General features: G+C 41.3%; 1 protein-coding gene across 11 annotated transcripts in view; it reads left to right on the forward strand.

The window, feature by feature from the left end:
• Positions 1–257: 257 nt before the first annotated feature.
• The window catches only part of LOC132379541 (poly [ADP-ribose] polymerase tankyrase-2), a 70,729-nt gene continuing 45,198 nt past the window's right edge, over positions 258–25,788 (forward strand). The window contains exons 1-3 of one of the 11 annotated variants that reach the window (XM_059947564.1): positions 453–574; positions 19,725–19,763; positions 20,660–20,687. Coding sequence is in view for 4 of the 11 variants with exons in the window: in XM_059947557.1 (XP_059803540.1) it covers positions 364–574; positions 11,899–12,123 (436 nt within the window). In the remaining 7 variants the exon portion in view is untranslated. Of the gene's footprint in view, positions 575–11,898; positions 12,124–19,724; positions 19,764–20,659; positions 20,688–21,927; positions 22,130–25,788 lie in introns of those variants that run through there. The other 10 variants (XM_059947563.1, XR_009507449.1, XM_059947557.1 and 7 more) reach the window with 10 other exon arrangements.

Genomic DNA, 25,788 nt, shown 5'->3' on the forward strand with positions numbered 1-25,788 from the left:
CTGCGTGCACGGCACTTTGTTGCTGTTTTTTTTTGTTACCTTGTACTATCTAGATGCACTACGTAATGATTTGCTTGGTGTTGACAGTAATGCACATTTGCTCTATTTTAATAAAACATCCCCAAATAGTCTACGTGCGCACAGTAAGTGGTGCCCCCGAGCGGAAACACGCCGGGGTCTGGGCTGCCCCGCGCCGAGGCAAGTTGGACAGCAGCAGGTCCGGCGCAGGCGCGCCCACGCGCCCGGGTCACGTGGCGCCCGGGGCTGGCTGGCTTTGTTCGGCGGCTGGGGCGTGGGGCGCGTGCACGAGCTCGACCCGTCTCGCCGCGCCGCGCCGCGCGACGGGGTATCCGAGGGGGGCCGATGGCGTCTCGGCGGTGTCCCGGGGCGGCAGGCTCGAGTGCGGGCGAGCACTCGCCAGTCCCCCCGCCTGCGCACCCAGACCCGGCCAGGGAGCTCTTCGAGGGCTGCCGCAACGGGGACGTGGCCCGGGTGAAGAAGCTGCTGAAGGCGGACAACGTCAACGCTAGAGACACGGCGGGTCGCAAATCCACCCCGTTGCACTTCGCCGCAGGTAAGAGGAAAACAAACGCGGCCGCCGCCGTTCCCAGACACTGTCCGCTTCCCCTTCCCTACCGCGCTGATTTCCTTCGCAAATTGAATTCTTCCTGCTGGGCACGCCCAGCAAGAATTGCACCGTCCCTGTGCCTTCTCGTTACAGCTGCTAAAAGGGAGCGCTTTTTATTTCGCTTTAATATATGCGGGTTGGCATTTATTGCTACAGAGATAGGCTCTTTTTGCTTGGAGTTTTTCGAGAGAAGAGGCATGTTGCGGAGTGCTTTGGCAAAGATTCGTGGATTTAGATCTTAAGTCACGAAGGCTGCGATGTGCAATGTAAGAAAGGGCAGGGTGTTTTGGAAGGAAGGAATGCACCTGCTGTGCCTTGCCAATGCAACAAGAATACTGTAACTTTGAGTTTGGAAAAAAAAACCAGTATGATTTGTTTAAATAGGTTGTCAGTCTATGCGGCTGATTCTATGTCGACATGATCTAGTGAGCTCACTGCACCAGTTGCAGTCTTTTCCATGTTGCCTGGGAAATGCTTCGGGTAGGCGGGAGCTTAAAAGGGCAATGTGCATAAGGTGTCGATGTTTCTGTAACTTGTTACCTGAATCTTCCATTTATAAAACAGGTGGTTTCTAGAGTTAGTGTTAACAATTATCTCTATGAACTTTAATGGATGTCGTACGAGCGAGACAAACGTGAATGTTTCGACTTTTCTCAGAGCTGCTGACGGGTTCACTGCGCGGAGTCCTGACTTCATGTAAACTCGTAGTTACGCTGGGAAATGTGCCTATTGCGCATGTACCGGGCACTCAACTATCGGTTCCATTTATTTGCATGTAGGCGAAAGGAGAATGGCCATTTAAAAGATCAAATTTTTTGTTCATTTTAATGGGTTTCGCTGTTACTTTTGAGCACTTAAAATTGTTTAATTTGTAATGCTTTTGAACACGAGACATTCACTACAGAAGGAATTTCCCCAGAATGTACTGACGGTCTCTGAAAGAAGGGTGGGGTTTCATTTTCTGAAGCTTTGGTTTTAATTTGTTTGTTGACATTCAGAAATACTTTAAAGGCAACTAAACTTGAAGTGAACTTTTTTTAAAAAAAACGTGTAAAGGAAAACAAAAACAGCTATTAGCGTTCATTTTAATGGACGACAAGCTATTTGTGCTCAGGGCCTTGATCAGCATTCCAAACAAAGCTTCTGTGCTGGATTCTGGTCAATGACAATTCAAAGTGCAGATCAGTGTGACATCTTTGACATAAAATATACTTTTTGGTTCAGGTTCTGAATTTAAGATTTGCTCTTAAAATTTCTGACAACATATTCCACATATGACTGCTTTCAGATTTTGGAAGAAATTTAAGATCAACTCCTCTGGGTGCTATTACTGCTACTGCTGTCCAGTACACCACTGACATTTAGGGCATCACTGTGGTGTTCAGGGCTTCCTTCATTGTATCAGGAGCTCGTTTTTCACTGCTGTTGGCCCTGCAGGTTCCGGGTGGAGACTCGGGAATACCCTCACACACAGATGCAGAAGTTCTTTTTTGGTGTTTATAAAGCAGTTTTGTTTTCACCAGTCAGGATTGTTATTCCTGGGCTGAACTCTCCAACATAGAGAACCGATGGAACAGTTTTAGTCTGACCTTTACCATTTGACCTGTTTGACATGGGTGACTACCAAAACCCAAAGCATAAAGCCCTGATTCCAGTCACCCTCTCTGGGTTGTTGAGGGTCACGAGCCTCAAACCATTACAAGGATGTGGTCCTCTGGGAGGTTTGGGTGCTATTGTTTCTTTATAAATGTTATACCAATACCTTCATTGTGTATGAAATCTATAATGAAATGTTCTTGAGAAGTTTAATCTCAAATGGAAGTAATCTTCCTCTTCTAAAAGTCCTGCAGATTGTTGAGGGTTGGTTACTGTATATTATCATTCCATTCTCTCCCCCCCCCCCCCCCCCCCACCACCACCACCCAAGTGTAGGTGATAATGGGCGATATTCTAGGACAGGTTACTAAGAAACTGGGAATGGGAGCATGCTGAAATGACTCAGACTTGTATATTTGCTCACAACAGCGCATGGACCATTCAATTAATTGAGCCTATAATGACTCTCAGATTACCAGCAGTCTCATTTTCCTCTCTTGCCTTCAGTTTCCTCCGTACCCCTCCCCGGCCCAGAATTGAGATCAAGTTTGGGCCCCTGAAATTGTAGGACAGTTACACCAGCCAGTGTCCTAGAGGAAATGAGCCATAAGGAAATATGGGAACTAATGGAATGGAATAGTGGCAAATCTCTGGAGCCATTTGGTTTCATATATAGGGTTTAAAAAATGCACTTGACCTGACTTGTTAATCTGCCAAATCTCTTGATTGAAGAACTTTAAATTGAAAAGGCTGTGCAGGTCATTCTACTATAGGAGGAAAAAAAACCCTAGGGAATAATAGATCAGGAAAGGGGAATGGAGTGTCTTCTGGAACTTGTAGCCTATAATTAACAAGAGTTACTGAACACTTCTGTAGTTGATGAGGGAACCAGTATAGAAAGGGTATATTTTACTAGTTTATTTTTAAATGGTATAAGACCTTAATGAGATACTAAAAAACAGAAAAGATTAACAATTAACTCATACGCCAAGTCGAGCCAGTGGAAAAACTGAAGGGATGAAGAAAAGGGCATTTCTTGAAACAATGTTTAAATTTCTTGTCCTTGAGCCTCTATTTATCATGTGAATGTACTGTTTGGTCATAAATGAATAGTATTGAACTTGGCATTTACATTATTTACAAAGAATATGCTTCAGAATTACAGTCTGCACAGAATAGGATCAGCATTTTACAATATGAACCAATTATTTTAGTACAAACATTTTAGTGAAGGCCAACATAATAGACATAACAATCCACTAATGAACAGTCAATCATTTTATTCAGCAAAAAAATGTGATTTGCTGAGTAAGCATTCAAGAGGTCATTGAGATTAAGCCCCCAGACGGTTACCTCTAAATGGGTGAAACCAGAGCTGTTATTAACAAGGAAAAGTTGATTAAAGTGTGTCTGATTTATTTTCAGCCTTTTGTATTTGGATGGTAGCTGTATGTCTAGAAATTGAAGAGAGAGAAGGCAGTTGACTATAATGAACTGACTCTAAGCCAGTCCTATAGCAGTCAGTAAAAGTTGCCGAAAGCTTGTTGTATTAACAATAGAGTTTTGCACATTTGCAGTTGAACCTCTGCCACTGTCAAAGTCTCTTCCCTCCTGGAACTCAAAAGTTATGGATAGCTATTCACCGTGATTAGTTTGCATGACATTTTAATGAAATAGTCCTTTTAAATCGATGTTGATTAATTGAAACTTGCTAGCTAGAGAAAATTTCGTACTGGCAGATTTACCCGATTCAATCACAGTTAGATTTGCTACCCTCAGCATTCTTCAATAGCAAAAGACTACCATTCTGCAAATTACTTATAGATTAAGTCTGTAGATGTTGTTATTTAAATGGATAGTAGTCTCTAATACCAGATTGCAAATATCAGCTCCTATGTAGTACCGGGTATATCTTTTGAATCATTTGTGTAATAATGTTTAAAGGATCACCAACCCAATTAGCCTTCATGCTTAAATAGATCATATGAAGTAGATTAATTCCTGAATGAAAATTGAAAAACTTTTAATCATAAAAGTCATGATTTAAAATTAGTTTTTGTTGTGGAGAGCACTTGAGCAACAAATATAATTTTGTATGTCAAAGGGGCAGTGTTATTTTCTCAATTTGGTTTAAACTTGTCTGGAAGTGGAAAGGCAGGAGAGCTGCAGATCCAGGGCAGGGTTTGTTGGTTATCAGTTTGCAACTTGGTTGGATGTCAATAAAAGGGAAGAGGGATTATATGAATGACAAATTGCAGGGAATATGAAGTAGATCACCGAGTTGGTTCTAAGTTTAGGATGGCTGTGGAAGTTGTAGGGTCTTGAAAAACAGTAAATGATATTGGAACAACAGGATTGAAAAGAAGCAAAAATAGTGAGAAATGCAAAAATAGCAGTCTGGTGTCTGTTTTCTATGAAACCTACACTGAAAGTGCAGGAGCAATACACACAGCAGGTCAGGCAGGGTCTATGAAAATGAATAAACTGCTGATGTTTTGGACTGACCCTTCATCAAGTTTGGAAAGGAAGGAGGAAAATGCCAGAATGAAAAGGTTTTGGGGGAAGGGGGTGGGGTGGGTGGGGGAAGGAGAACAAGCTAGAAGGTGGTAAGTGGAGGCAGCTGAGTAGGGGTGGGTTTGAAGTACTTGGATAGAAGTTGATAGGTAGAAAAGGCAAGGGACTGGAGAAGAAGGAATCTTGATAGGAGAGTGGACTATGGGAGAAAGGGAAGGAGGAGGAGCTCCAGGGCAAGGTGATAGGCAAGTGAGTAAAAGAAGAGAGGCCAGAATGGAAAATGAGGGGGGCATTACAGGAAGGAGAAATTGATGTTCATGCTATCAGGTTGGAAGCTACTCAGAACAGATGTTATAAAAACAGATGTTGAGCAGGTCATATTCACATTATTTGTTATTAAATATCTGTTCTTTCCTGCAAACCTCAGCTTTCCAATATTGTTGAAAATTGCCTATATTTCTAAGTAAATAGCTTGCCACACAATTGTTCTAGTTCTTTACTTTGATATTGTACTGATTGATCATCTAACCTTTGCCAAGGACAGTTTATTCTCACTTGTTCAAAAAAAATCTTCACTAGAATTTCCTTGAACTCCTGGCCACCCGAGTTACTAATTTTCTGTATGTTCACCTAAGTGTCAAGATTTTTAATCATATACTGATTCTGATGATTTATCTAGAGATTTAGCATGGGAACCCACTCTTCTGGTCCAACAAGCCTGCACCACCCACTGCCAATTATACCCATGTAACCAATTAACCCACTAACTTTTATGTCTTGGGAATATGCGAGATAACTGGAGCACCCAGAGGAAGCCCACGTGGTAATGGAGAGAACATGCACACTCCTTACAGACAGTGGAATTAATGCCAAGTCACTGGCATTGTAATAGCATTATGCTAACGATCCACTGCCAGTCAGCGGTGTAGTGGCATACACACTGGACTTTGAGGCGAATGGTCCTGGGGTTTACTCCAGCCAGCTCCTTGCCCAGGTTTGAATCCTTGTATGCTTTCCATCTGTGCTGAGTTGAGTGTGGAGCTAGCAACTCGGCCTTTTCTTTAAAAAAAAGAGTGCTAAGGAAACGGCAATGGACAGAAGACTCGGAGAGGAAGAACAGTAACTGATCTGCTACCATGATATTTGGAAACTGAAATAGCCTTGTAAGAATGAGCTGTCAAGATCCCAAGTGTCACTTTTTTGTGACTTGTGAGGAATGAGTGCAGTAACGACACTGTCAGTGCATTGTGAGAGGTGCTCTTGTCAAAATACTTAATCTAACTGTCAGGATTGTGTGGGTGATGACTGCAAGGTGTAGGCTTGGATTGGTTCAATTTGGCCATTATATGTTGACTCGGCTATTTCTGATTAACGTAAGAAATAGGAGCAGTAGTCCATGTGGCCCGTCGAACCTGCTCCACCATTTATTACAATCATGGCTGACCTGCCCACAGACTCAGCTCTACCTACCTGCATTTCTCCATAGTCCTTAATTCCCCTGCTACGCAAAAATCTATCTAACAGTGTTAAGTCTATTTAATGAAGTAACTTTTCTTCCCACACATTCGCTGCTATCTGGGAAAAGCAGTTTATCCTCCTCTCCATGCAAGTATATTCCCCCAAATCTTGAGGCTACATTCCTTAGTTCAACTCTCACTTGGCACTGGGGAAAACAACTTCCCTGCCTCTGTCTTAACGATAATTTTATCAGTTTCTATAAAATCCCCTCCCGTTCTTCTGAATTCCAGCGAGATAGTCTAAGCCAACTCAATCTCTTCTTACAGGCTACAACTTCATCAACCTGGTGAACCTCTTCTGCACCACCTCTAAAGCCAGTATATTTTTCCATGAGCAAGGGGACTGGAAGGGCACATGGAATTCCAGGTGTGGCTTCAGCAGCACCCAATACCACTATAACTTCCCTGTTCTGAAGTTCAGTTCCTTGAGCAATGAACGCCAACATTCCATTTGCCTTCATGATAACGAGTTGCACCAGCAAACCAACCTTTTGCGATTCATGTATAAAGACTTCCTGGTTCCTGTGAGGCAACAGCATGCTGCAATCTTTCAGCATTTAAATAATAGTATGATCTTTAATTTTTTTCCTTCCAAAGTGGATGACATCAATTACCAACACTCTGCCAAACCCTTGCCCACTCGCTTAACCTATCTATACCTTTCTACGAATTCCCTGCATTCCCTAAACGATTTGCTTTTCCACCCAACTTAGTCTCATCAGCAAACAGATACACTATGGTTCTGTTCTTCCAAATCATTATATATAACATGAATAGTTGTGGGCACAGACTCCGACAGCACTCTGCTCACTACTGACTGCCAACCAGAGAAACATTTTTTTTCTCCAGCTCTCAGCCTTCTTGAAAAACCAATTCTCTATCCATTCTAATATATTACCCCCAAATCCATGTATCCTTATGGATAAGTCTTTAATGCTGCACCTTATTGAATACCTTCTGGAAATCCAAGTTTACAACATCCACTAATATCCTTGAAGAACTCCGGTAAGATTGTCAAGCAGGACCTTCCCTTCATGAGTCCATGCTTTGTCTGATGGGACCACTTCTATCCAGATGTCTTACTATTTCTTCCTTAAAAAGGGATCTCCAGAATGTTTCTACTGTAGTGGCAGTCATTGTACATAACGAAAATGTGGTTATAATCTTGGAGGAAGTAATTGGTGTCTATTCAATCAGTCTCCTTCACTATTTTGAATTGCAAATTGAATAAACTATTCAATCAGTAATTGCCATCCCTATTTCTGGTATTATAAAGAAAAGATCATGTCATGGAGTTGGAAACAGTTCCAGAAATTTCTTGAGTTTGTACATTGATATCTTGGGCTAGCATTGGAGTCCAATTAACAATACTCTTTGTCATAGATATGACTCCAGCCCCACTGACCTTAATTTTATTAGGCCTCCATGTCACATTTAGTCAAATGCTACTTTAGTTCTCAGAAGTCGAATCTCTTATCTGAAGTTAGGCTATTTTGTCCATGGTTCTAAAATGGTCTGAGTCCAGTGGTTCTGATTAGTCACAATTTTCCATATGTTTCCATTTGACATAGAGAGCCATTTTGTTCCTTGAGTCCAAGGTGGCTCATGGTAATTTCCATGTAACCTGTTTTCCCCACATTCCATCAGCTTTCCTCCTTGAATTCTTGGGGCATTTTATAGTGACCAGCCATTTAACCTTAGCAAGGGGCAGAAAAGTAGCACATGCCAGAAAACTCCACACACAGAACTGGAGGTCAAGCAGGAACCTCGTTATGTCAGGCAGCAACTCTACCAGTACACTATGATGGTGTAAAATTGAACATTAAGGAATAGGTTATTAGTGGAGAAGTGTTACAGTACTGGCACTGTGATCAGGTTGACTGGCTAATTATCGCCCAGTCATGTCTCACATTGAATTGTCCTGCACTTTGCACAATTTGCACATTGGAAGTATTTCAGATTGTTTACCAGATGGCTGTATTGTTGTTGCACAGTGCATTTGGCTAGGTCTGTGTGCTTGTGCATCAGTTTTGCTGATAGCTCAGTACTGTCCTGTGAATGGTAGTTTGTGAATTCTAATATGGATCTGTATAATTTAGTATGCTGTCAGTACATAGCTTGCCTGAAACTAGTGACTTCAATTTAATTAAAGACAATTACAAAAGAATCAAATCAAATTCCAGTTTAATTATTCAACTGTACATGAATACAGCCAAACGAAACAGCATTCCTCTGGGGCCAAGGTGCAAAACATACACAGCACATGATCAAAATAGCAAGCAAAAAAGTCACGCAAAAAACACATTGCCCAAGTCCCTGAGCGACATGTCCTGCAGATTGATGGCTCAGTTCTCGGCAGTGGGCAGCCACTGCACTCCAGTCTGTTATTTCACCGCTCGAACGCTGGAGAGCAGCACCAACAGGAGATGCAACCTCCAACCGAGCATGGGTGCCTCGCTTCTCTGGCTCCTCTCCTACAATGTAGCAGCAGGCAAGCCTGCAGCTTGAGCCTGGTTGGCTTAGAGTTGTCTAGGAAACTAGATAAGAGGCCGTACATCAGCAGTCACAGACATTTTAAAAGCCATTTCATAATTCTTGTCAAAATAAAAATTATCTTAATTTGTCATGTGTCCACTGAAGCGCACAGTGAAATGCACCAAGGACCAACACAGTTTGAGGGCAGCCTGCAAGTGTCACCATGTTTCTAGCACCAGTGTAGCATGCCTACAACTTATTTGTATGTCTTTGGAAAGTGAGAACAATCATGAGGTCATGGGGAGGAGGTCCTTGCAGACAATGGTGGGAATTGAATCTTGATCTTTCAGTCACTGGCACTGTAATGTGTTTCGCTACCATGCCAGTAGAAAATGTGTATTCCATTGAAAAATAGTAAAGGATTGAGAAGGAGGATGGGACATCTATAACTAAGGACATTAAGGATTGTTTCAAATTGAAGTATTTTGTATTTTTATGCTTAATTGCAGAACAGGATTACAGAAAGCTTCAGAATCTAGCCAAGGGTGACTTTCAAGAGTAAAATAGTTTGGAATTAAGCTAATGGGAACTAGAAGCACAAATATCAAGGACTTTTAAAAGTTTTTACAGAAAGGAAAGCAAGTATTGAAAGTTAATGTTGGTCTCTAGAGGATAAAACTGGCTAATAGGTATGTAAATTGCAGAGATTTGAGTATGGTTTCACATTATGAAAGACTGAAAGTAAAAATAGAGAACAGTCATTATCAAGAGGAAGAATTCCTAGGTAAACTGATTCAGCTCAAGGTTGGCAGTCCCCTGGACCTATGGCCTACATGCTTTGTGAATCGACATAGATGGGTTGCAGGAGTGGACAGAAATTTGACAGGTGGAGTATAATGTGAGGAAATGAGATTTCCTACCTTTTAGTAGGAAGAATAGAAAGTGAATTGTTGAAATGTACTGTATAATGATCAATAAATGTTGGTGTTCAGTTGAAGGTGTCGCTACATGAAATACAAAATTAGTAAGCAGGTGTGGTGAGAAATTGGGAAAGCAAATGAGATGTTGGTCTTTGCAACTGGAGTATAAAAGTAGAGAAGCCAAGTGTTAATGGAACACTGCACCATTTTGATCTCCTTACGAGAGGCCATTCTTGCATCGGAGGCAGTTCTGAGTTGTCTCTCGAAATGAAGGAAGGTTGAGAGGTTTGGGCTTAACAGTCATTGAAGTTTAAAAAAAAATGAAATGAATAAAGGCTCCGAGGATGATTCTGGTTGTGGGGAAACCCAGAACTGAGGCAGGAAAGTGGACTTGAGGTCCAAATACACTGACCTTATGATAGGAACGAGCTTGAGAGACTGTTATGTATCTTCGTTGTTAAGATGGGGCTTTGTCCCTGCAAGGGTTGTTAACGCTCCAAGTGGTAGTTACTAGAATGGATCATGTGCAACAGATGGATGGGAAAACATGAAGTCAAGAAAAGATATTGTTTGTGCTGATTCAATTAGTCCTTCGGCTTCATCAATATTTGTACTACCCAACCATCCATTCATTCATTCTTTCTTTCTTTCTTTTTTTTTACCCAACCATTCTTGATTATTTTCCAACTGAGGTCTCCACCAGAGATTGTATCAGTCAACGTGAATTTGATTCACTTCATCCCAGCTGCAATACTGAAAATGTGTACTTGCCTCTAGGATCAAAGATCGGCTTTATTTGCCTTATGCTTTGCCATATATTAGGAATTTGCTGTGATGTGTTGGTCAGGGCTCATGTAAGTATAAAACACAGCAATTAGAAAGAATTATATAAAAATAAAGTTAGAAGTTAAAAGTGTGGTTGTGATTTAAAATGTGCATAAATACACAAATGCCGGCATGTATTTACAATGTAAACAGCATTATAAAAATAAAGGTTTAACGTATTTATAGAGCTGTGATGGGGATAATAGAGGTAGCTAACGAGAATACCAGAAGGAAGCTTTTGGAAAAGGCATTTTGTAGGGTTAGTGTCTGCAATAATTTTTCCTACCTGCTTTTTTGTCCTGGACACATACAAGTCCTGCAGTGATAGTAGACTGTGGCCAGTGACCTTTTCTCCTGAGCTGACAGTTTGCTGTAGTTGGTTTCTTGTGAGAGGGTGCTGCACTAAACCAGGCAGTAATGGCTGATGGATTATAGATTAGCTAGTCATGCTGATCCAGTCACAACCCTGATATATATCCAATAACATGAGAAATTGCCTATATATATACAGGATGTCCTATTTACACAATACATGCACTCAGGCCATTTACCACTCTTATCAATCTAGTGTAATTATTATCATTGTTATCATCCAGCATTCCCTTACCAGTAATTTGACCACTGATATATTTTTGCAGCAAGACCTTAATACAACATTGTACTGCTCCTGAGCTATAGCAACATTTGAGAACATGGGTTAACAATGAAATCAATAGACCTAGATGAAAATGTCAATTTGTGTACCTCATACAATGTCCTGATGGTGAATCATCCCAATTTTGTCCTTTTTTTTAATATACCTTTTATCTATTTCCATGACACTTTAACTAATTGGGACAACCGCTCAATTGGGCCAAAATGTACTGGTTCCAGTGTGCCCCAATTAACTAGAATTCACTGTATTTCTTCTATTCTGAATGCCTGCAAGAAAATGAATCTTGAGGTAGTATATGGTGAAGAATATGTACTGCGATATGAAATTTACTTTGAAAGTATGGCGATAGTGAATAACTGCTTGGGTGCTTGCTGAGATAATGATGCCCAGGTTCCACTAATGAACAAGAAAAGTGTCCTGCTTCTGAGAGTAGTCTGTAAGCTTTCCTGCTTCCTTTAACCAAGTTTATCATGCCTGCAATTTTGGTATTTAATTTTACTTTGATAGCAATTTGAAGTTAAAAATATTGCAAGAAACCCAATTCACTACCATTTATTATTACATTTGTGAATGTGTGAATTTTGGCAAATGTTTTAGTTTCTGAAATTACTTGCACAATATGGTGAGAAATTTATTTTGGAATGTAAGATAAGCAGAAGGATAAATGGGTATTACTTAAACGAAAAACTTCAACATGACTGAAGATGGTTATTTGGAGATGATGTATGATTTCTGCGATAACTTACGGTTCTACATCAATCCCTCTAGGCTTTGGACGGAAGGATGTAGTTGAATTTTTGCTTCAGAGTGGTGCTAATGTCCATGCAAGAGACGATGGAGGCCTTATTCCTCTTCATAATGCCTGTTCATTTGGTCATGCAGAAGTTGTTAATCTGCTGCTGTGTCATGGTGCTGATTCTAATGCTCGTGATAACTGGAACTACACGCCTCTCCATGAAGCTGCCATCAAAGGCAAAATTGACGTATGCATAGGTAGGCTTTTCTGTGATTTGGTTAAATGAGACTATCTGTATTGCTTTTTCCCCTTCGTAAATTTGAAAGTATAATAATATTCATTATCAGCAATATAGGACAGTTGTAGTTAATCTTAACACAATCTTTAGCAATGTTAATTCTCTGTTAAGTGATAATTATAATTTGCAACCTCAACAAAATATATTTTTTAAAACTTGGATTTTTGGTTATTAGCATTAAGTTAATACCATGTATTTTTTTTGCTGAGTAGTTGTCTCTATTAATGTCAGAAATTTAAATTTGAAGTATTCTTCACTTTTAAATTATTATTTGATGTTGAGGAAACACCTTTTTGCATGTACAGGCTTTTTTTAAAAGCGTGCTTGAAGAGGTATTTTTTATAAACTGATTAAAGCATTAAATTTAAGTTGTTGAATGCTGGACTACAAAGACCACTTGAAAGAGCAACGCGCACAAAAATGCTGGAGGACTCAGCAGGCCAGGCAGCAACTATGGTGAGGAATAAACAGTCAATATTTCAGGCTGAGACCCTTCAACAGGACAGGCAAGGAAGGGGGAAAGAGTCAGAATAAAGTAGGGGAAGAGAGAGAGGACTAAAAGCTGGTAGATGATAGGTGAAACCAGGTGAGGGTAAAGTGGGTGTGCAGAACAGGAGGAATGAAGTAAGAAGCTGGAAGATGATAGGTGGAAGAAATAAAAAGCTGAAGAAGTAATCTGATGGGAGAGGAGAGTGGACCATGGGGGGGGGGGCTAAATGAGGAGAAGGGGTTTAAGGAGGGGACAGAATGGGGTGGGAGGGAAGAGGAGGAGGGGAACATTTCTGGAAGTTAGAGAAAGGAGTGTTAATGCCATCAGGTAGGAGGCTACCCAGATGGAATATGAAGTGTTGCTGCTCCAACCTGAATGTGGCCTTGTGGTAATATAGGAGGCCATAATCGACGTGCCAGAATGGGAATGTGAAGTCGAATTGAAATGGGTGACTGCTGGTGGATGGAATGAAGCTGCCTGATGAAGCAGTCCACTAATCAATCTCGGGTCTCTCCAATGTAGAGGAGACAGCTCTGGGAGCACTGGATATAATAGATGACCCAGACAGTCTCACTCAGAGGCGGTGAGAGAGGGAGGTCAGTGGGGAGAGACGAGTGGACAAGGGAGTCACGTAGAGAGCAACCCTTGCTGAAAGCAGAGTGGGAGAGATGAGGGAAAGATGTACTTTGTAGTGGGATCCCATTGTAGATAATGGAACTTGTGGAAAAATTATAAAATTTGTGGAGACTCATGAGATGGTAGATAAAGACATCCATGTTATGGAGGTGGGAGGATGGGTGAGGGTCGATGTGCAGGAAACACAAGTGAGGCCAGCATTGGTAGTGGAATGGAAATTCATCCTTTGAAGAACGAGTACAGCTCTGATGTTCTGTAGTGGAAAGCCTCATCCTGAGAATATATGTGGCAAAGACAGAGGAGCCAAGAAAAGGTATAGTCCAGATAGCTGTGAGAGTCAGTTGGTTTATAAAAGATAAATGAGGATGGTCTTTTTCAAAGATGGAGCAAGGGAGAATATCAACAGTCCAAGTAAATTTGAGGGCAGGGTGGAAGTTAATGAAATCGATATGCTCAGCATGGGTGTAGGAAGCAGAACCAATGCAGTCATTAATACAACATAGAGTTGTGGAGCGTCAACAGTGTAGGTTTGGAACAAGGACTGTCTCACATAGCTAACGAAAAGGCAGGTGTAGCTGTCATTAAGCTGTGTAATACAGTTTAATTTTTTTTTGCTGTCTAATAAGTTGAAGCATAGCGCCTTTAATCAAAAAGGAAACATGATAAATAAAATTAAACCAGTTTATGTGGGAGTGTTGGTGGGAGAGGGAATTCTAAATCATCTGAGTATAAAGCATATTTCATGAGAGCTGCCAGCACAAGTGCTGAATGCGAGCTCAATTTCAACAGGTTATGGTCTCAGTGCAGGTTGATGGGAGTAAGCAGCTGATATGGCTTTGGCATAGACTAGATGGGCCAAAGGGCCTATTTCTGTGCTGTACTTCCCTCTGACTCTATCCCCACTAGGAGCAACCGACATGGTCATAGGAAGAATATGTAAGCTGCATATAGGCAGCACTCAAACACTGAATTGCAGCCAGGTCTCTGATGCTGTGAGACAGTGGCACTATTAGCTGCACGCTGTGCTACTTGATGTTATTCTTGAGGGATCATTTAACAAGGCCATTCTAGTAGATCTTAGAAATAAGAGGATTGTCACTTTCAGAGGGCAATGTTATAGACCACCCAATACTGAACAGGAATTGGGGAGCAGAGTCTGTATTAATATATAATAAGGTCTTAGAGTGTGTGGCTATCACCAGGAAGGACATATTTGCAGCCTTGAAGCACATTAAGGTGGGTAAATCCCCAGGGCCTGTCAAGTACACCCCTGGACCTCAGGGAAGAAATTGTGGAGACCCTTTTAGAGGTACTTGCTTCACCGTTAGCCACTGGTGAAGTTGCAGAAAACGGGAGAGTGGCTAATGTTGTTCCATTGTTCAAGAAGAGTAACAAAACAGGCCATGGAATTGCAGGCTGGTGAGCCTGACTTCAGTTGTAGTTGAATTGCTGGAGGGAATTCTTAATGACAAGGTCTACTCAGATAGTCGGTATGGGTTTTTTTTGATGGGAGGTCACGTCTAATATATTTTGGAAGTTTTCTAAAGAGAAAAGCAAATAGGATTGTTGAAGGTCAAGCTATATCAACTTTAGCAAGTCCTTTGCCAAAATACAGCATGGCTGGCTATTCTGGAAGGTTAGATTGCATGGAGTTTGGTGGGGGTGGGGAGGCTAGCGAGAAGGAAACCGAATGGACTTGATAGGAAATAGATGGTGCTGGTTGAAGTTCAATTCTCTGACTAGAGGCCTTTGACTAGAAGGGTGCCCCAGGGGTCAATATTAGGACCGCTGCTGCTCAATATTGACGTAAATGATTTGTGTGAAATGATCAGCAAGTTTACTGCTGATTCTAAATTACTGTTGGGAATGCAGTAGGTTGCAACGAATTACAAAGAGATCATGATTAAAAGGATGGGCTGAGGAATGTCAAATGTTTTTCAATGTGGATAAGTGTTCAATGACTGACAAGCCCCAGTGTCTCTCTTATGGAATAAGATGAATGTTGATGATGAGATAAAGAAATCTTTATTAGCAAAGAGACCTTTAATTCAAAATAAACTTAACCCTTTTACAATGGATAATCAACTTTTATATAACTGGTTTCACAAAGGGATTAGATATACTGGAGACTGTTTTGAAAGAGGTATATTAATGTCATTTGACCAATTAAAGAATAAATATAAAATATCAATTAACACTCTCTTCTGTTATTTCCAGTTGAGGGCTGATTTAAGAGATAAACTGGGTCAAACAATGTTATTGCCGAAACCTAATGAAATAGAAACTTTAATTCATAAAGGAAAAATTTAAAATTTATTTCTGGTATGTATAATTTGATTCAAAAACAGGCAATTAAACAAGGAATTCATAAGTCAAAACAAAAATGGGAAACTGATTTGAATATTAAAATTGATGAAACAAGTTTGTCAAGGTTATGTCTTGACAGTATGACAAATACAATAAATGTTTGACTAAGATTAGTACAATATAACTTTTTACATCAAATATATATTACACCACAAAAAATAGATTAAAGTCAAATTTATCTGATCAATGTTTTCGATGTAATCAAGAAATTGGTACTTTTTTACACTCTACTTGGTCTTGTTTTAAAATTCAACCTTTTTGGACAAATTTAAGAGTTTTACTGGAACAAATTATTGGAGTACAACTTCCACATAATCCAACATTATTTTTACTAGGCAATATTGAAGGGATAAAAACGAAATCCAAATTGAATAAATATCAAAGAATTCATAAAAATTGCATTGGCAGTAGTCAAAAAGGTTATTGCAGTTACTTGGAAATCGGATTCATACTTAAGATTTCGGATTGTTGGAAGAATGAAATTTTTAGCTGCATTCCACTTGAAAAAAATTACTTATAATTTAAGAGATAAATATGAAATATTTCTGAAAATTTGGCACCCTTATTTACAAAAGATAGGATTAAATATATAGGAGCTCCAAAGATAAAATTATTGGTTATCTGGGGAAAGAATTAAATATACATATTAAAGCTATTATGAATTCCATATTTGGGGATCTTCTGATATCCAGGCATTCTTTCTTTCTTTTTTTTCTTCTCTTTTTTTCTATAGGGATATGTTTGGGGGGGAAGGGTTGACAATTTTTTTTCCTTCTGTAACCTATTTGAAAATGTGGGTAAGTGTGAGGTATTTTAGACATTCAAACCAGTTTGGGACCTATATAGTGAATGGCAGGGCACTGAGAGGGACTCAGGAGAATAGATGTATAGTTCATTGAAAATGGATGTGTAAGTTAGCAGGATGGTGAAGTAGGAATTTAACCTGCTGGGCTTCATTAGTGCATCAAGTTGAGTAGGGATGTTATGCGCAGTTACTTAACTCATTGGTGAGACCGCAGTTGGAGTATTATGTATAGTTTTGCTCACTTTGTTATAGGAGACATAGTCAACTGGAGAGGGAGCAGAAGAGATTTACAAAGATGCTGCTTGGACTACAGGGCCTAAATTATAGGGAGAGGTTGGCCACACTGGATTGTTATTCCTTGAAACATAGCGGAATGGGAGGGGATCTCATGGAATTTTATAAAATCTTGAAAAATACAGTCATAGTCTTTTCCCAGAGTTGGGGGATCCAGATATAGAGGGCACAAATACAAGATGGAGAGATTTAAGAGATCCGAGAGTTAATTTCTCTGCACGGGGTAGTGAATACCTGGAATCAGCTGCCAGAGGAAATGGTCAAGGTGGATATGATTGCAACATTTAATATGGGCATTTGGAAGGGAGGGGCTTAGAAGGTTGTAGGCTGAACACGGGAAACTGGGATTCAAATAGTAGATGCTGCAGTCCACATGGACCAGTTGTGTTCAGGGCCTGTTTCTGTGCTGTATTAATCTGATTCTTTCACCTTGCAATTTAACTCAAAGTTTTTTAGTGTCATTCTGGCAACAGTACTTCTCCCCTCCAAGGCCAAATATTCTTCAAAGGGTTTAGTGCTCAAACAGTTCTTAACACTTCAGAAGAGGTTTTGCCATGGTTTTGTAGCAGTAGCTTTTATTCCATTGTACCCCAGTCTTTGAGATGTGAAAGACACCATTAAATTAGCCCAGTTGATGATTTCATGTATCTGCTTGACTACAGGTACACTCCACACCACACACAATGTGTTTAAGAACCGAAGCAAATGTACTGCATAAGACTCAAATCCTTCAACTTGCAGTGCAGTTCCATGAGCTGCTTTGTGATGGACCATTGTCGTGCATTGTACTCGTGCACAAAACATTTGTGCCTATAGGTTGCTTGCAAAATATGTCGATTATTAACTGAATGTTGATTGTCAGGGTGGGATGCAAATTCAGAGACGTTGGCAGGTGCAGGGAAGTTCTGGATTACAGCCTGGTAATTTGCCTCCTGTACCACCACCATTGTACCTGTTGAGTTATAACTTCTGATGTGTGAAGGTCAAAGAAGAGGTTCCCAATGTTTTGGGTGATCTTAAGAGTCTGCTTTCTGAATGCTTTTAAATCAAAAGATTGGTCATTGAAGCATTTGATATGGGGCTCCTTGCCACAACACGGGTGGCTTATTTAATGTTTAAAGCACGAGGTTCTGTATGTGATATTTCCTCCAATGCTTTGCACAGCTTGTATTTTTGGGGAAGCAATTGCTCAGAATTAAAACATTTTGGTAATTTGAAGTAGTACAGAAATGAGTTACAAAGAGTATTTGGAGCGGGGCTGTCCTATAAGATTATGTCTGTAGTAAGAAATCATCTGAAAAACTCTGGGCAATATGTTTTCCTGCCTTGCACATCAAATGTGATGACTTGCAAGTGCAGTACTTACTGCCTGTTACGCCTGCTGATGTCTAGGACAGCATTTTCATTACTGTTTCCAAGGCAGTTTTGTTTGGCCAGTCAGGGTTGTTAGCCCTGAGCTGAACCCCGAACCTGCAGGACCGATAGACCACTCTTAATCTGGCCTCTACTCTTTGTGTTTGGCCTAGATGACCCTACTATAAAGCCCTGATTGCAGCCGGCATAGCTCTCCGGGCCACTGAGGCACAAAAGCCACATATGAGTGCAGTGGTGAAGCAATAATTACATTATCATATCAGTAATTCAGCCACCTGAGTTCAAATCCAACAATAGAAGCTATGCATTTTTGTATCCAGTTAATAATCTGCAACTCAGTGGTGGGGGGGGGGGGGTGGGGGGCTATTGAAACATTGTCCTGGAAAACACTTCACTAACAGTTCTGGTTTACTCAGATTATCAAGCATTACTTTGAAGTACTGAAAAAAAAACAAATAGTCCATTTGGCATTAACTTGGGCACCAGATTTGGATAGGAAAGCTCCCACTGAATTGAATTCATCTCTGGGGTTTTTCAATTATGGTTAAGGTCAGAGAGTCATCGGGCAATATGCCAGAGTCCTTCCTGCTCTGTTCATTGACAGGACAGCCCATCAGAGATGGCTGCCAGTGTACAGGCAGGCAGGTCCCCGGCAAGACTCTACATCGCATGATCTCATGGTATCTGGGCAACTGTAGGCAAGGACCTTTTCTCATTACCTGGCTTATGTTGAACAATGCTTGGAAGAAGCACAAGGACACAGGATATCACTGGATGAGGGATTTCAGTGTCCGTCAGTCACCAAGCAGTTTGGTCGTGTAAAGATTCTACTGGATTTGCACTTTGGAAGCTGTAGAGTGAGCCAGTGTGAAAAATAATTGCACAGTACAACAGTATATCATGAGTCAGAAAATAAAATAGTTTGCATCTACATGCAACAAGGCCTAGTCATGTACTGATGAGCAACAAGTAACATTAGTGCACATATTTGTTGAACAGTTAATGAGGATCAAACCTAACATCTCCTCCTATATCCTTGGAAGCTGTAGTTAGACTAATTACACAAATACATTGGCTGCAATGCTGCCTTCCACTAAGTCATAAGTTGATGCAATATGTCCATTAACTAGAATTAATGCAGCTCTAGTTGCACTTGAAATTTGATTGTCCACTTGATTTGTTTTTCTTCCATCTTCCACCACAAGTTCATTCTCTTTAACTGATGTGATATGTTCCATATGCAAAAAGCACTGGACTTGTTCTGACAGCACCTCACTAATCCATTTTCCCACCCAGAGAACAAAAGTTTTGTTGAATAGAAAAATCAGCACCTCTCGTTTCCCTTCTTTCTACCAGACTTTCCTGATGTGGCATTATATTGCCATTCTTCATAGTTGCTGGGCTAAATTCTAGAATTCACTCTTCAGAATGACTCTTCCCCCTACCATAGGAAACATCCTTTCCACATCCACTCTATCTAGGTCTTTCAATATTCGATAAGTTTCAACAGCCAATCACAATGATAAATCTTCACAATTGGCAAGCCAAGAAATAAAACCCACAGGTTGTTAATTAATTTTTTACTCTCTTACAGAAAGCGAAATAAAGATTGGGACATTCACGTGGGATTAAGGTACAAGATAAAATATAAGCAAACAGTTTAAAAAGAAATTGAAACTGAATATTGTTATTAGTGTAGTGTAGAAGGAATGGCAGTCCACAGTCAGCCCAATTAAGTGGTTTAGTCATAATTATGATAGACTTTAAAGGCTTGCTTCCATCTCATTCTGCAAGCTTTAATGTTTTCAGCAATCTTTCCACTAGGAATAGTGTGAAAATTCTGTATAATCACTGATTCAGTGTTGATTGCTTCTGTATATGCAGCAGCAAAGAATAGAGTTGTCATGGACAACAGATTTCCCATTTAACTGCATATACAGTTGTAGAAAGTTGCAATTAGGCTAGCTTTGTACAAAAAACTTGTGCTTTTTTTTTGGCTTTCATTACACCAATGATGCTGTGTCTGTGTGTAAAAACAAAAGGGAAAAAATGTGATTGTTATGTTAGCTAGTTTTCCCTGAAAGTAAGATACTTGATTCATTCCAGTTTAATTTTCATAATTTATGCCAGTTATACCTATAGTAATATATTAGTGACTCTAAACTATTTAACTATTTTATGGTGCATTTTAGTAAAGAAGAAATTCTTACCCCTGCTACCCCCCCCCCCCCAGTCAGTGATTTAAAAGCTTTGAAGGAGAATGCAATTACAAGTACAAATGTCCTTGGGTTGGTGGTTCAGCTCAATTTTTGTTAAAGATTTAATGTGCTTCAGACATTTCCAGGTTTGGGTGAGGAGCACAAATGGCATGCAACATTATTTTTCTTTTTTCTTGTTCAAAGTAATGTGCAAAATTTTAAAGAAATTGTGCTTTAAAGCATTTTGGTACGTTAACAAAGTGTAGTTTAAATGAATATGGCTAAAAATGGGTTTATTACACTAATGGGGTTTCATTTGACTGGGCTTTAGGGATTCAGGAAAGAAAAGTAATCATGAGGTAAGTTATATTTCTTTAAGTTGTCTGAAGTGTTTTGCATAATTTTATTGTCAGTGATAACTACATAGGAAAAGGCTTGTCAGCTGGCAAAACAGGTCCTGGGGCTTTGCTGGCTGTCAGAGGGTTCCCAGTGTGTTTTGTAGGTTGGGCTTTTCTGGTCTTTTCAGTTAAGTCCATTAAAGCCATGCTGTCATTTAAAGCTTTGAACTTGGCTCCAGACTGTCTGAGACAGTAATGTGAGTGCTGTGGTCAGGGAAGCAGGGAAGATAAGCTGCCAGTGCCAATTCTGGAAAGGCCAGAAGAATATTTTCAGTCAGTACATTGGTGCAGCCGGTGAAGCTGCTGCCTTGCAGCACCAGCAACCCAGCTTCTGATGCTGTTAAGTAGAACTTGCATATTCTTCTTTTGACCACCTCTGATTCCATTGTGTGCTGTGGTTTTCATTCTCATGCTAAACACAAAGGTTGGTAGATTAACTGATCATTGTAAATTGCCCCTAATAGAATGGAACAGTGGGGAGAATAGATCACAGGGAAAATTAGTGGAGAGTTGAGCTGCTGTGTGAGGTGAACTAAATGGCTTTTTGCAGAGTGTGGGATTATGTACCCACTTTTTTAAACTTGGTTTCAAGAAGTAAATGGAACCACTTACTAGTTACGAAACCTAAGTCCAGTTTAAGTGAATTCAAAAAAAATCTTAACAACTTTTAAAAGATACCTGTCAGAAACACACTGAGTCTCAGCAATTTGCAGAACGGTAAACTTTATTTTTCGAGTCTGCAGAGTCGGACCCAACCAGCTCCTGCTAGATTGAGTGCCGAATTACACTTTGCACAGTTTTTTATACCCTACTTGTTTACGACTTTGTGAGTTGCACCCATGTGAGGTGCAGACATTCTTCCTTAATCTCATTACAAAATTACAAATGTGATAACCCTTTGGCCCACTTATCAGCCTCAGCGCATTAACACCGTTATTGTTCAACCGTTAAGCATGTCTTCCCGTTACCCGTATCGCTTCTTTAATCAGCAAGCTATTGTTTCATCCTGATTTTGCAAATTGGTTTATACGTTGCCCTGCAAGTTGCTTTGCACGTTCTTTCTGTGTCAGCACATTCTAAATGGACTCCTTAAGAATCATTTCTCTCAATCCACCCTTTTTCTTTTTAGAATGTGCTATCAGTTGGGCTTTTGCCACGGGTTTACATAGGCTTCTTACTCTAGCTCTATTTCCCTTTGTAGGAGTACCTGAACAGGATCAGCTGGGGCCCCTGGTTGCATGACTTGTCTTGCCACCCGAGCTACTAGCTCCCGCAAGCAGGGGATCAGACATGGTAGCAGAAGGAGGACCATCAATCCCCCTCCTATAACCCCTAAAGCGGTTCGCCACCAGCCTCCTTTCAACCATCCGTCCAGCCAGTCCCAATACCCCAGCGGCTTCCAGGTCTGTACCGGCACGTGGGCCAGTTTCCTTATTTTATCTGATATTTTTTTTGAACCACCTTTCCGTTGTCATCTATCTTTAAGCAGCAGTTGGTTAGATTAAACTTTCCACATACTCCTCCTTTTTGTTGTAGTCATAACATTTCTCATTTACATGCGAGTGTGACACAAAGGACCCTGGAAAAAAACCGTCATGCCCACCCTTACCATCGTCCTGCACTTATCACATCCCTCTTCAGCGCTTCTCAACAATAGCAGTATATACATTACAGTCCCAAAGTTCATTCTGTCCGTCTTTTGAGCTTTAGCACCATCGGGTCTTCTCCCTGGACGCAAGTCCATTCTGCACCTTCTTCGGGCTTTACGGGTCCCTTGATTCTCGCGGCGTGGGTCCACCCTTTTTCTTTTGTCCTTACTGCGGCTTCGGTGGTCAGTAGCACCTGGAATGGGCCTTCCCACTGCGGCTGTAACTTCTCTGGCTTCCAAGTCTTAATCAGGACCCAGTCACCGGGCTGAGTTCGGTGGAGTGCGAAGTCCAGAGGTGGGGTTTGTGCGAGTAACCCCTTCCTGCGCAATTCTGCAAAAGAACGAGACAGTGCCTGTAAATAGTCCCTTACAAAGACATCTCTCCCTTGCAGGGAAGGATAGCCCTCCACCTTGTTCCAATATGGAAGGCCAAACAACATTTCATAAGGGGATACTCCTATATCTTTTCGAGGAGCCGTGCGGATTCTTAGTAGGGCCAGGGGTAGACACTTGGTCCAGGGTAGCTTGGTTTCCATCATTAGTTTTGTCAATTGCGTCTTCAAAGTACTGTTCATCCTCTCAACTCTTCCTGAGCTCTGAGGGTGCCAGGGGGTGTGCAGCTTCCACTGGATTCCTAAGGCGTCATAGATTAGCTGGTGTGTTTTTGAGGCAAAGTGTGTTCCCCTATCTGAATCAATAGACCCCATTATTCCATATCTCGGGACTATATTTTCTAACAGGATCCGTGCCACTGTAGGGGCGTCCGCTTTAGTGGTTGGGAATGCTTCCACCCACCGAGTGAAGTGATCCACAATTACTAACAGGTACTTCCATCTCTGAACTTGTGGTAGTTCCGTAAAGTCTATTTGGATCCGATGGAACGGTCGGACGGCTAGTGTTTGTCCCCCCTTATGGGTGGCACGCATCATTTTCTTGTTTACCTTTTGGCAGGTAACAGCCCCACACCTCCTGTTGAGCTAGTGTGAATATCCCTTTACAAACATAGTCCCTTAGGATAGTGTCGCACATAGCTTGCACTCCCCAATGGCTTTGTTGGTGTAGTTGTTGCAGTATATGACGAGTTACTTCCTTATTCAGTACTTGCCGTCCGTCGGGGGTCTTCCACTCGCCTTCTGATGTTTGTCGGGCTCCCCTGTTGATTCCCCGTATAAGAACTGTGCCGGGTTACAACTATTGTTCCTTTCAAAGCTTACATCATCCCCGACCATCAGAATGGTTTCGTATTTCAGTATGCGAGAGTCCGTCAACCACCGCTGAGCTTTTTGGGCTAAGAGGGTGCTAACGGAGTGCTGGGTATACACCGTCATTCTTCCCCCAAAGGTTAATTTCCGTGCTTCTTCTACTAGTACGGCTGCTGCCGCTACGGCTTGTATGCACGTCGGCCATCCCCGGGATACCGGGTCTAACATTTTTGATAAAAAGGCCACAGGTTGCCGCTTTCCTCCTTTTTCTTGGGTTAGTACTCCTAACGCAGTTCCTTCATTGTTTGTTGCATACAGCTGAAAGGGCTTTTCCAGTGCTGGCAGTGTTAATACCGGGGCCCGAATTAGTTGCCCTTTTATTTTCCTGAACTTCTGTTCTTCTTCTTCGGTCCAGCTGATTATTCCCCGGTCTTCCTTTGCCAATTTGTCGTACATAAACTTCACCAGGGGGGTATAATTCTCTATCCAAATCCGGCAATAGCCCACTAAGCCCAGAAATTGTCTTATTTCCTTCTTTGTCCTGGGAAGCGGTATTTTTAGTTATTCCCGCTATTCTTTCTGGGGTTATTTGGCGGTGCCCTTTACTGACTCTGTGTCCGAGATATGTTATTTCCTTCTCGACAAATTGCAGTTTCTTCTTGGACACCCGCAATCCTTTTTCTACTAGGTAATTCAGGAGTCTTATAGTATCGTCTCGCACTACCTCCTCTGCTGGTCCCGATAGTAGTAGGTCATCGACATACTGTAATAGTTGGTTCTTTTCGGTACAATGGAATCCAGCCAATACTTGCTCCAGTACCTGTTCGAATAGGTTTGGGGACTCCGTGAACCCTTGGGGCAAGACGGTCCACCGGAGTTGCTTCTTCCGCCCAGTGAAGGGATTTTCCCATTCAAATGCGAACATATCTCGGCTACCTTCCTCCAACGGGCAACTCCAAAAGGCATCTTTTAGATCTATCACACTGAACCATTCATGTTCAGGAGGTATTTTGCTCATTAATGTATAGGGGTTAGGCACTACCGGGTATCGTGTTTGGACTACCGCATTTAAGCCTCTCAGATCTTGAACCATTCGATACGTGCCGTCGGGCTTTCGGACCGGTAGGATGGGGGTATTAAAGGGTGACATACATTCTTCCAGGAGTCCATCTGATACTAATGTCTCAATTACAGGTTGTAATCCCCTCCTCCCTTCCATGGCATTGGATATTGCCGTCTCCTCTCTTCTGCTTGTTTGTCCCACTGTGGGTCGTTTGCTGGAAATTTCTGGTCCCCCGGTAACTCATTTGGCTGTTCCCTTCCCCAAATTGATATTGCAGCTTGTCGTATCATTTGCCTCTCTTGTGCAGAAAATAGCGTTCCCATAATCGCATGCATTTCTTCCCAAGTGTAAACATTAGGTCCTAAGAATTGATCCAACTGTTCTGCCAGTCCCATTGGATCTTCTAATAAAGTTTTCATATCTTTCTTAAATCCTCGTACTTCGGTACTTGTCAGAGGGACGTTTACAAATCCTGTTCCTCCCCGTTCTCCTCCCATTGGAACCTCTCGAAGGGGACACAGCTGTACCTCTTCCTTTTTTAATTCGTCTTTCTTTTTCTTATCTGCTCCTGTCACACTCCTTGTTTCGATCCTTGCTTTTGCTTTTTCCCTAACATCCCTCTCTTCCCTCTCCGGGTCTATTTCTTCTGTTTTTTCACTTTCTTCACGTCCTCCCTCTGCTCCCGCAAGGGGCGCAGAAGGCTGGACATAGGGAGGGGGTAAATGATCGAGTGGGTCCCACTTCCGCTCCCCTTTAATGCCCAATTTAAAACTCTTTGTTGTTACTCCTGGCCAGGGAGCCCAACAAAAAGCATAAGCAATTTCTTCCGGTTTTACATTTGGTTTTGAATTAACGTAAATGTTTAAGGCTTGTCGTACCCAATCCTCCTCAGACCCAAGCCGCGGCCACCAGACCGCAGGTTTTTCTATTGGCTGTTTCGACCAAATTAAACAGTACTGTATCATTTTTTTTCTTTTGTTTCCCTTTTAGTCTTCCACATCCCCAATTCTCAAACATTCTACCGAGGGGGCTATCAGGAGGAACCCCCGGGTATGGTCCCGGTCTTTCCGTTTCCTCTTTCTTTTTAGAGCCACCCCCTCCCATCTTATTCCGCTCTTACTTAATCCCGCACCCTTCTACTGCAACAGT

The sequence above is a fragment of the Hypanus sabinus genome, chromosome 22 (assembly GCF_030144855.1).
Source record: "Hypanus sabinus isolate sHypSab1 chromosome 22, sHypSab1.hap1, whole genome shotgun sequence".
NCBI classification, from domain to species: domain Eukaryota; kingdom Metazoa; phylum Chordata; class Chondrichthyes; order Myliobatiformes; family Dasyatidae; genus Hypanus; species Hypanus sabinus.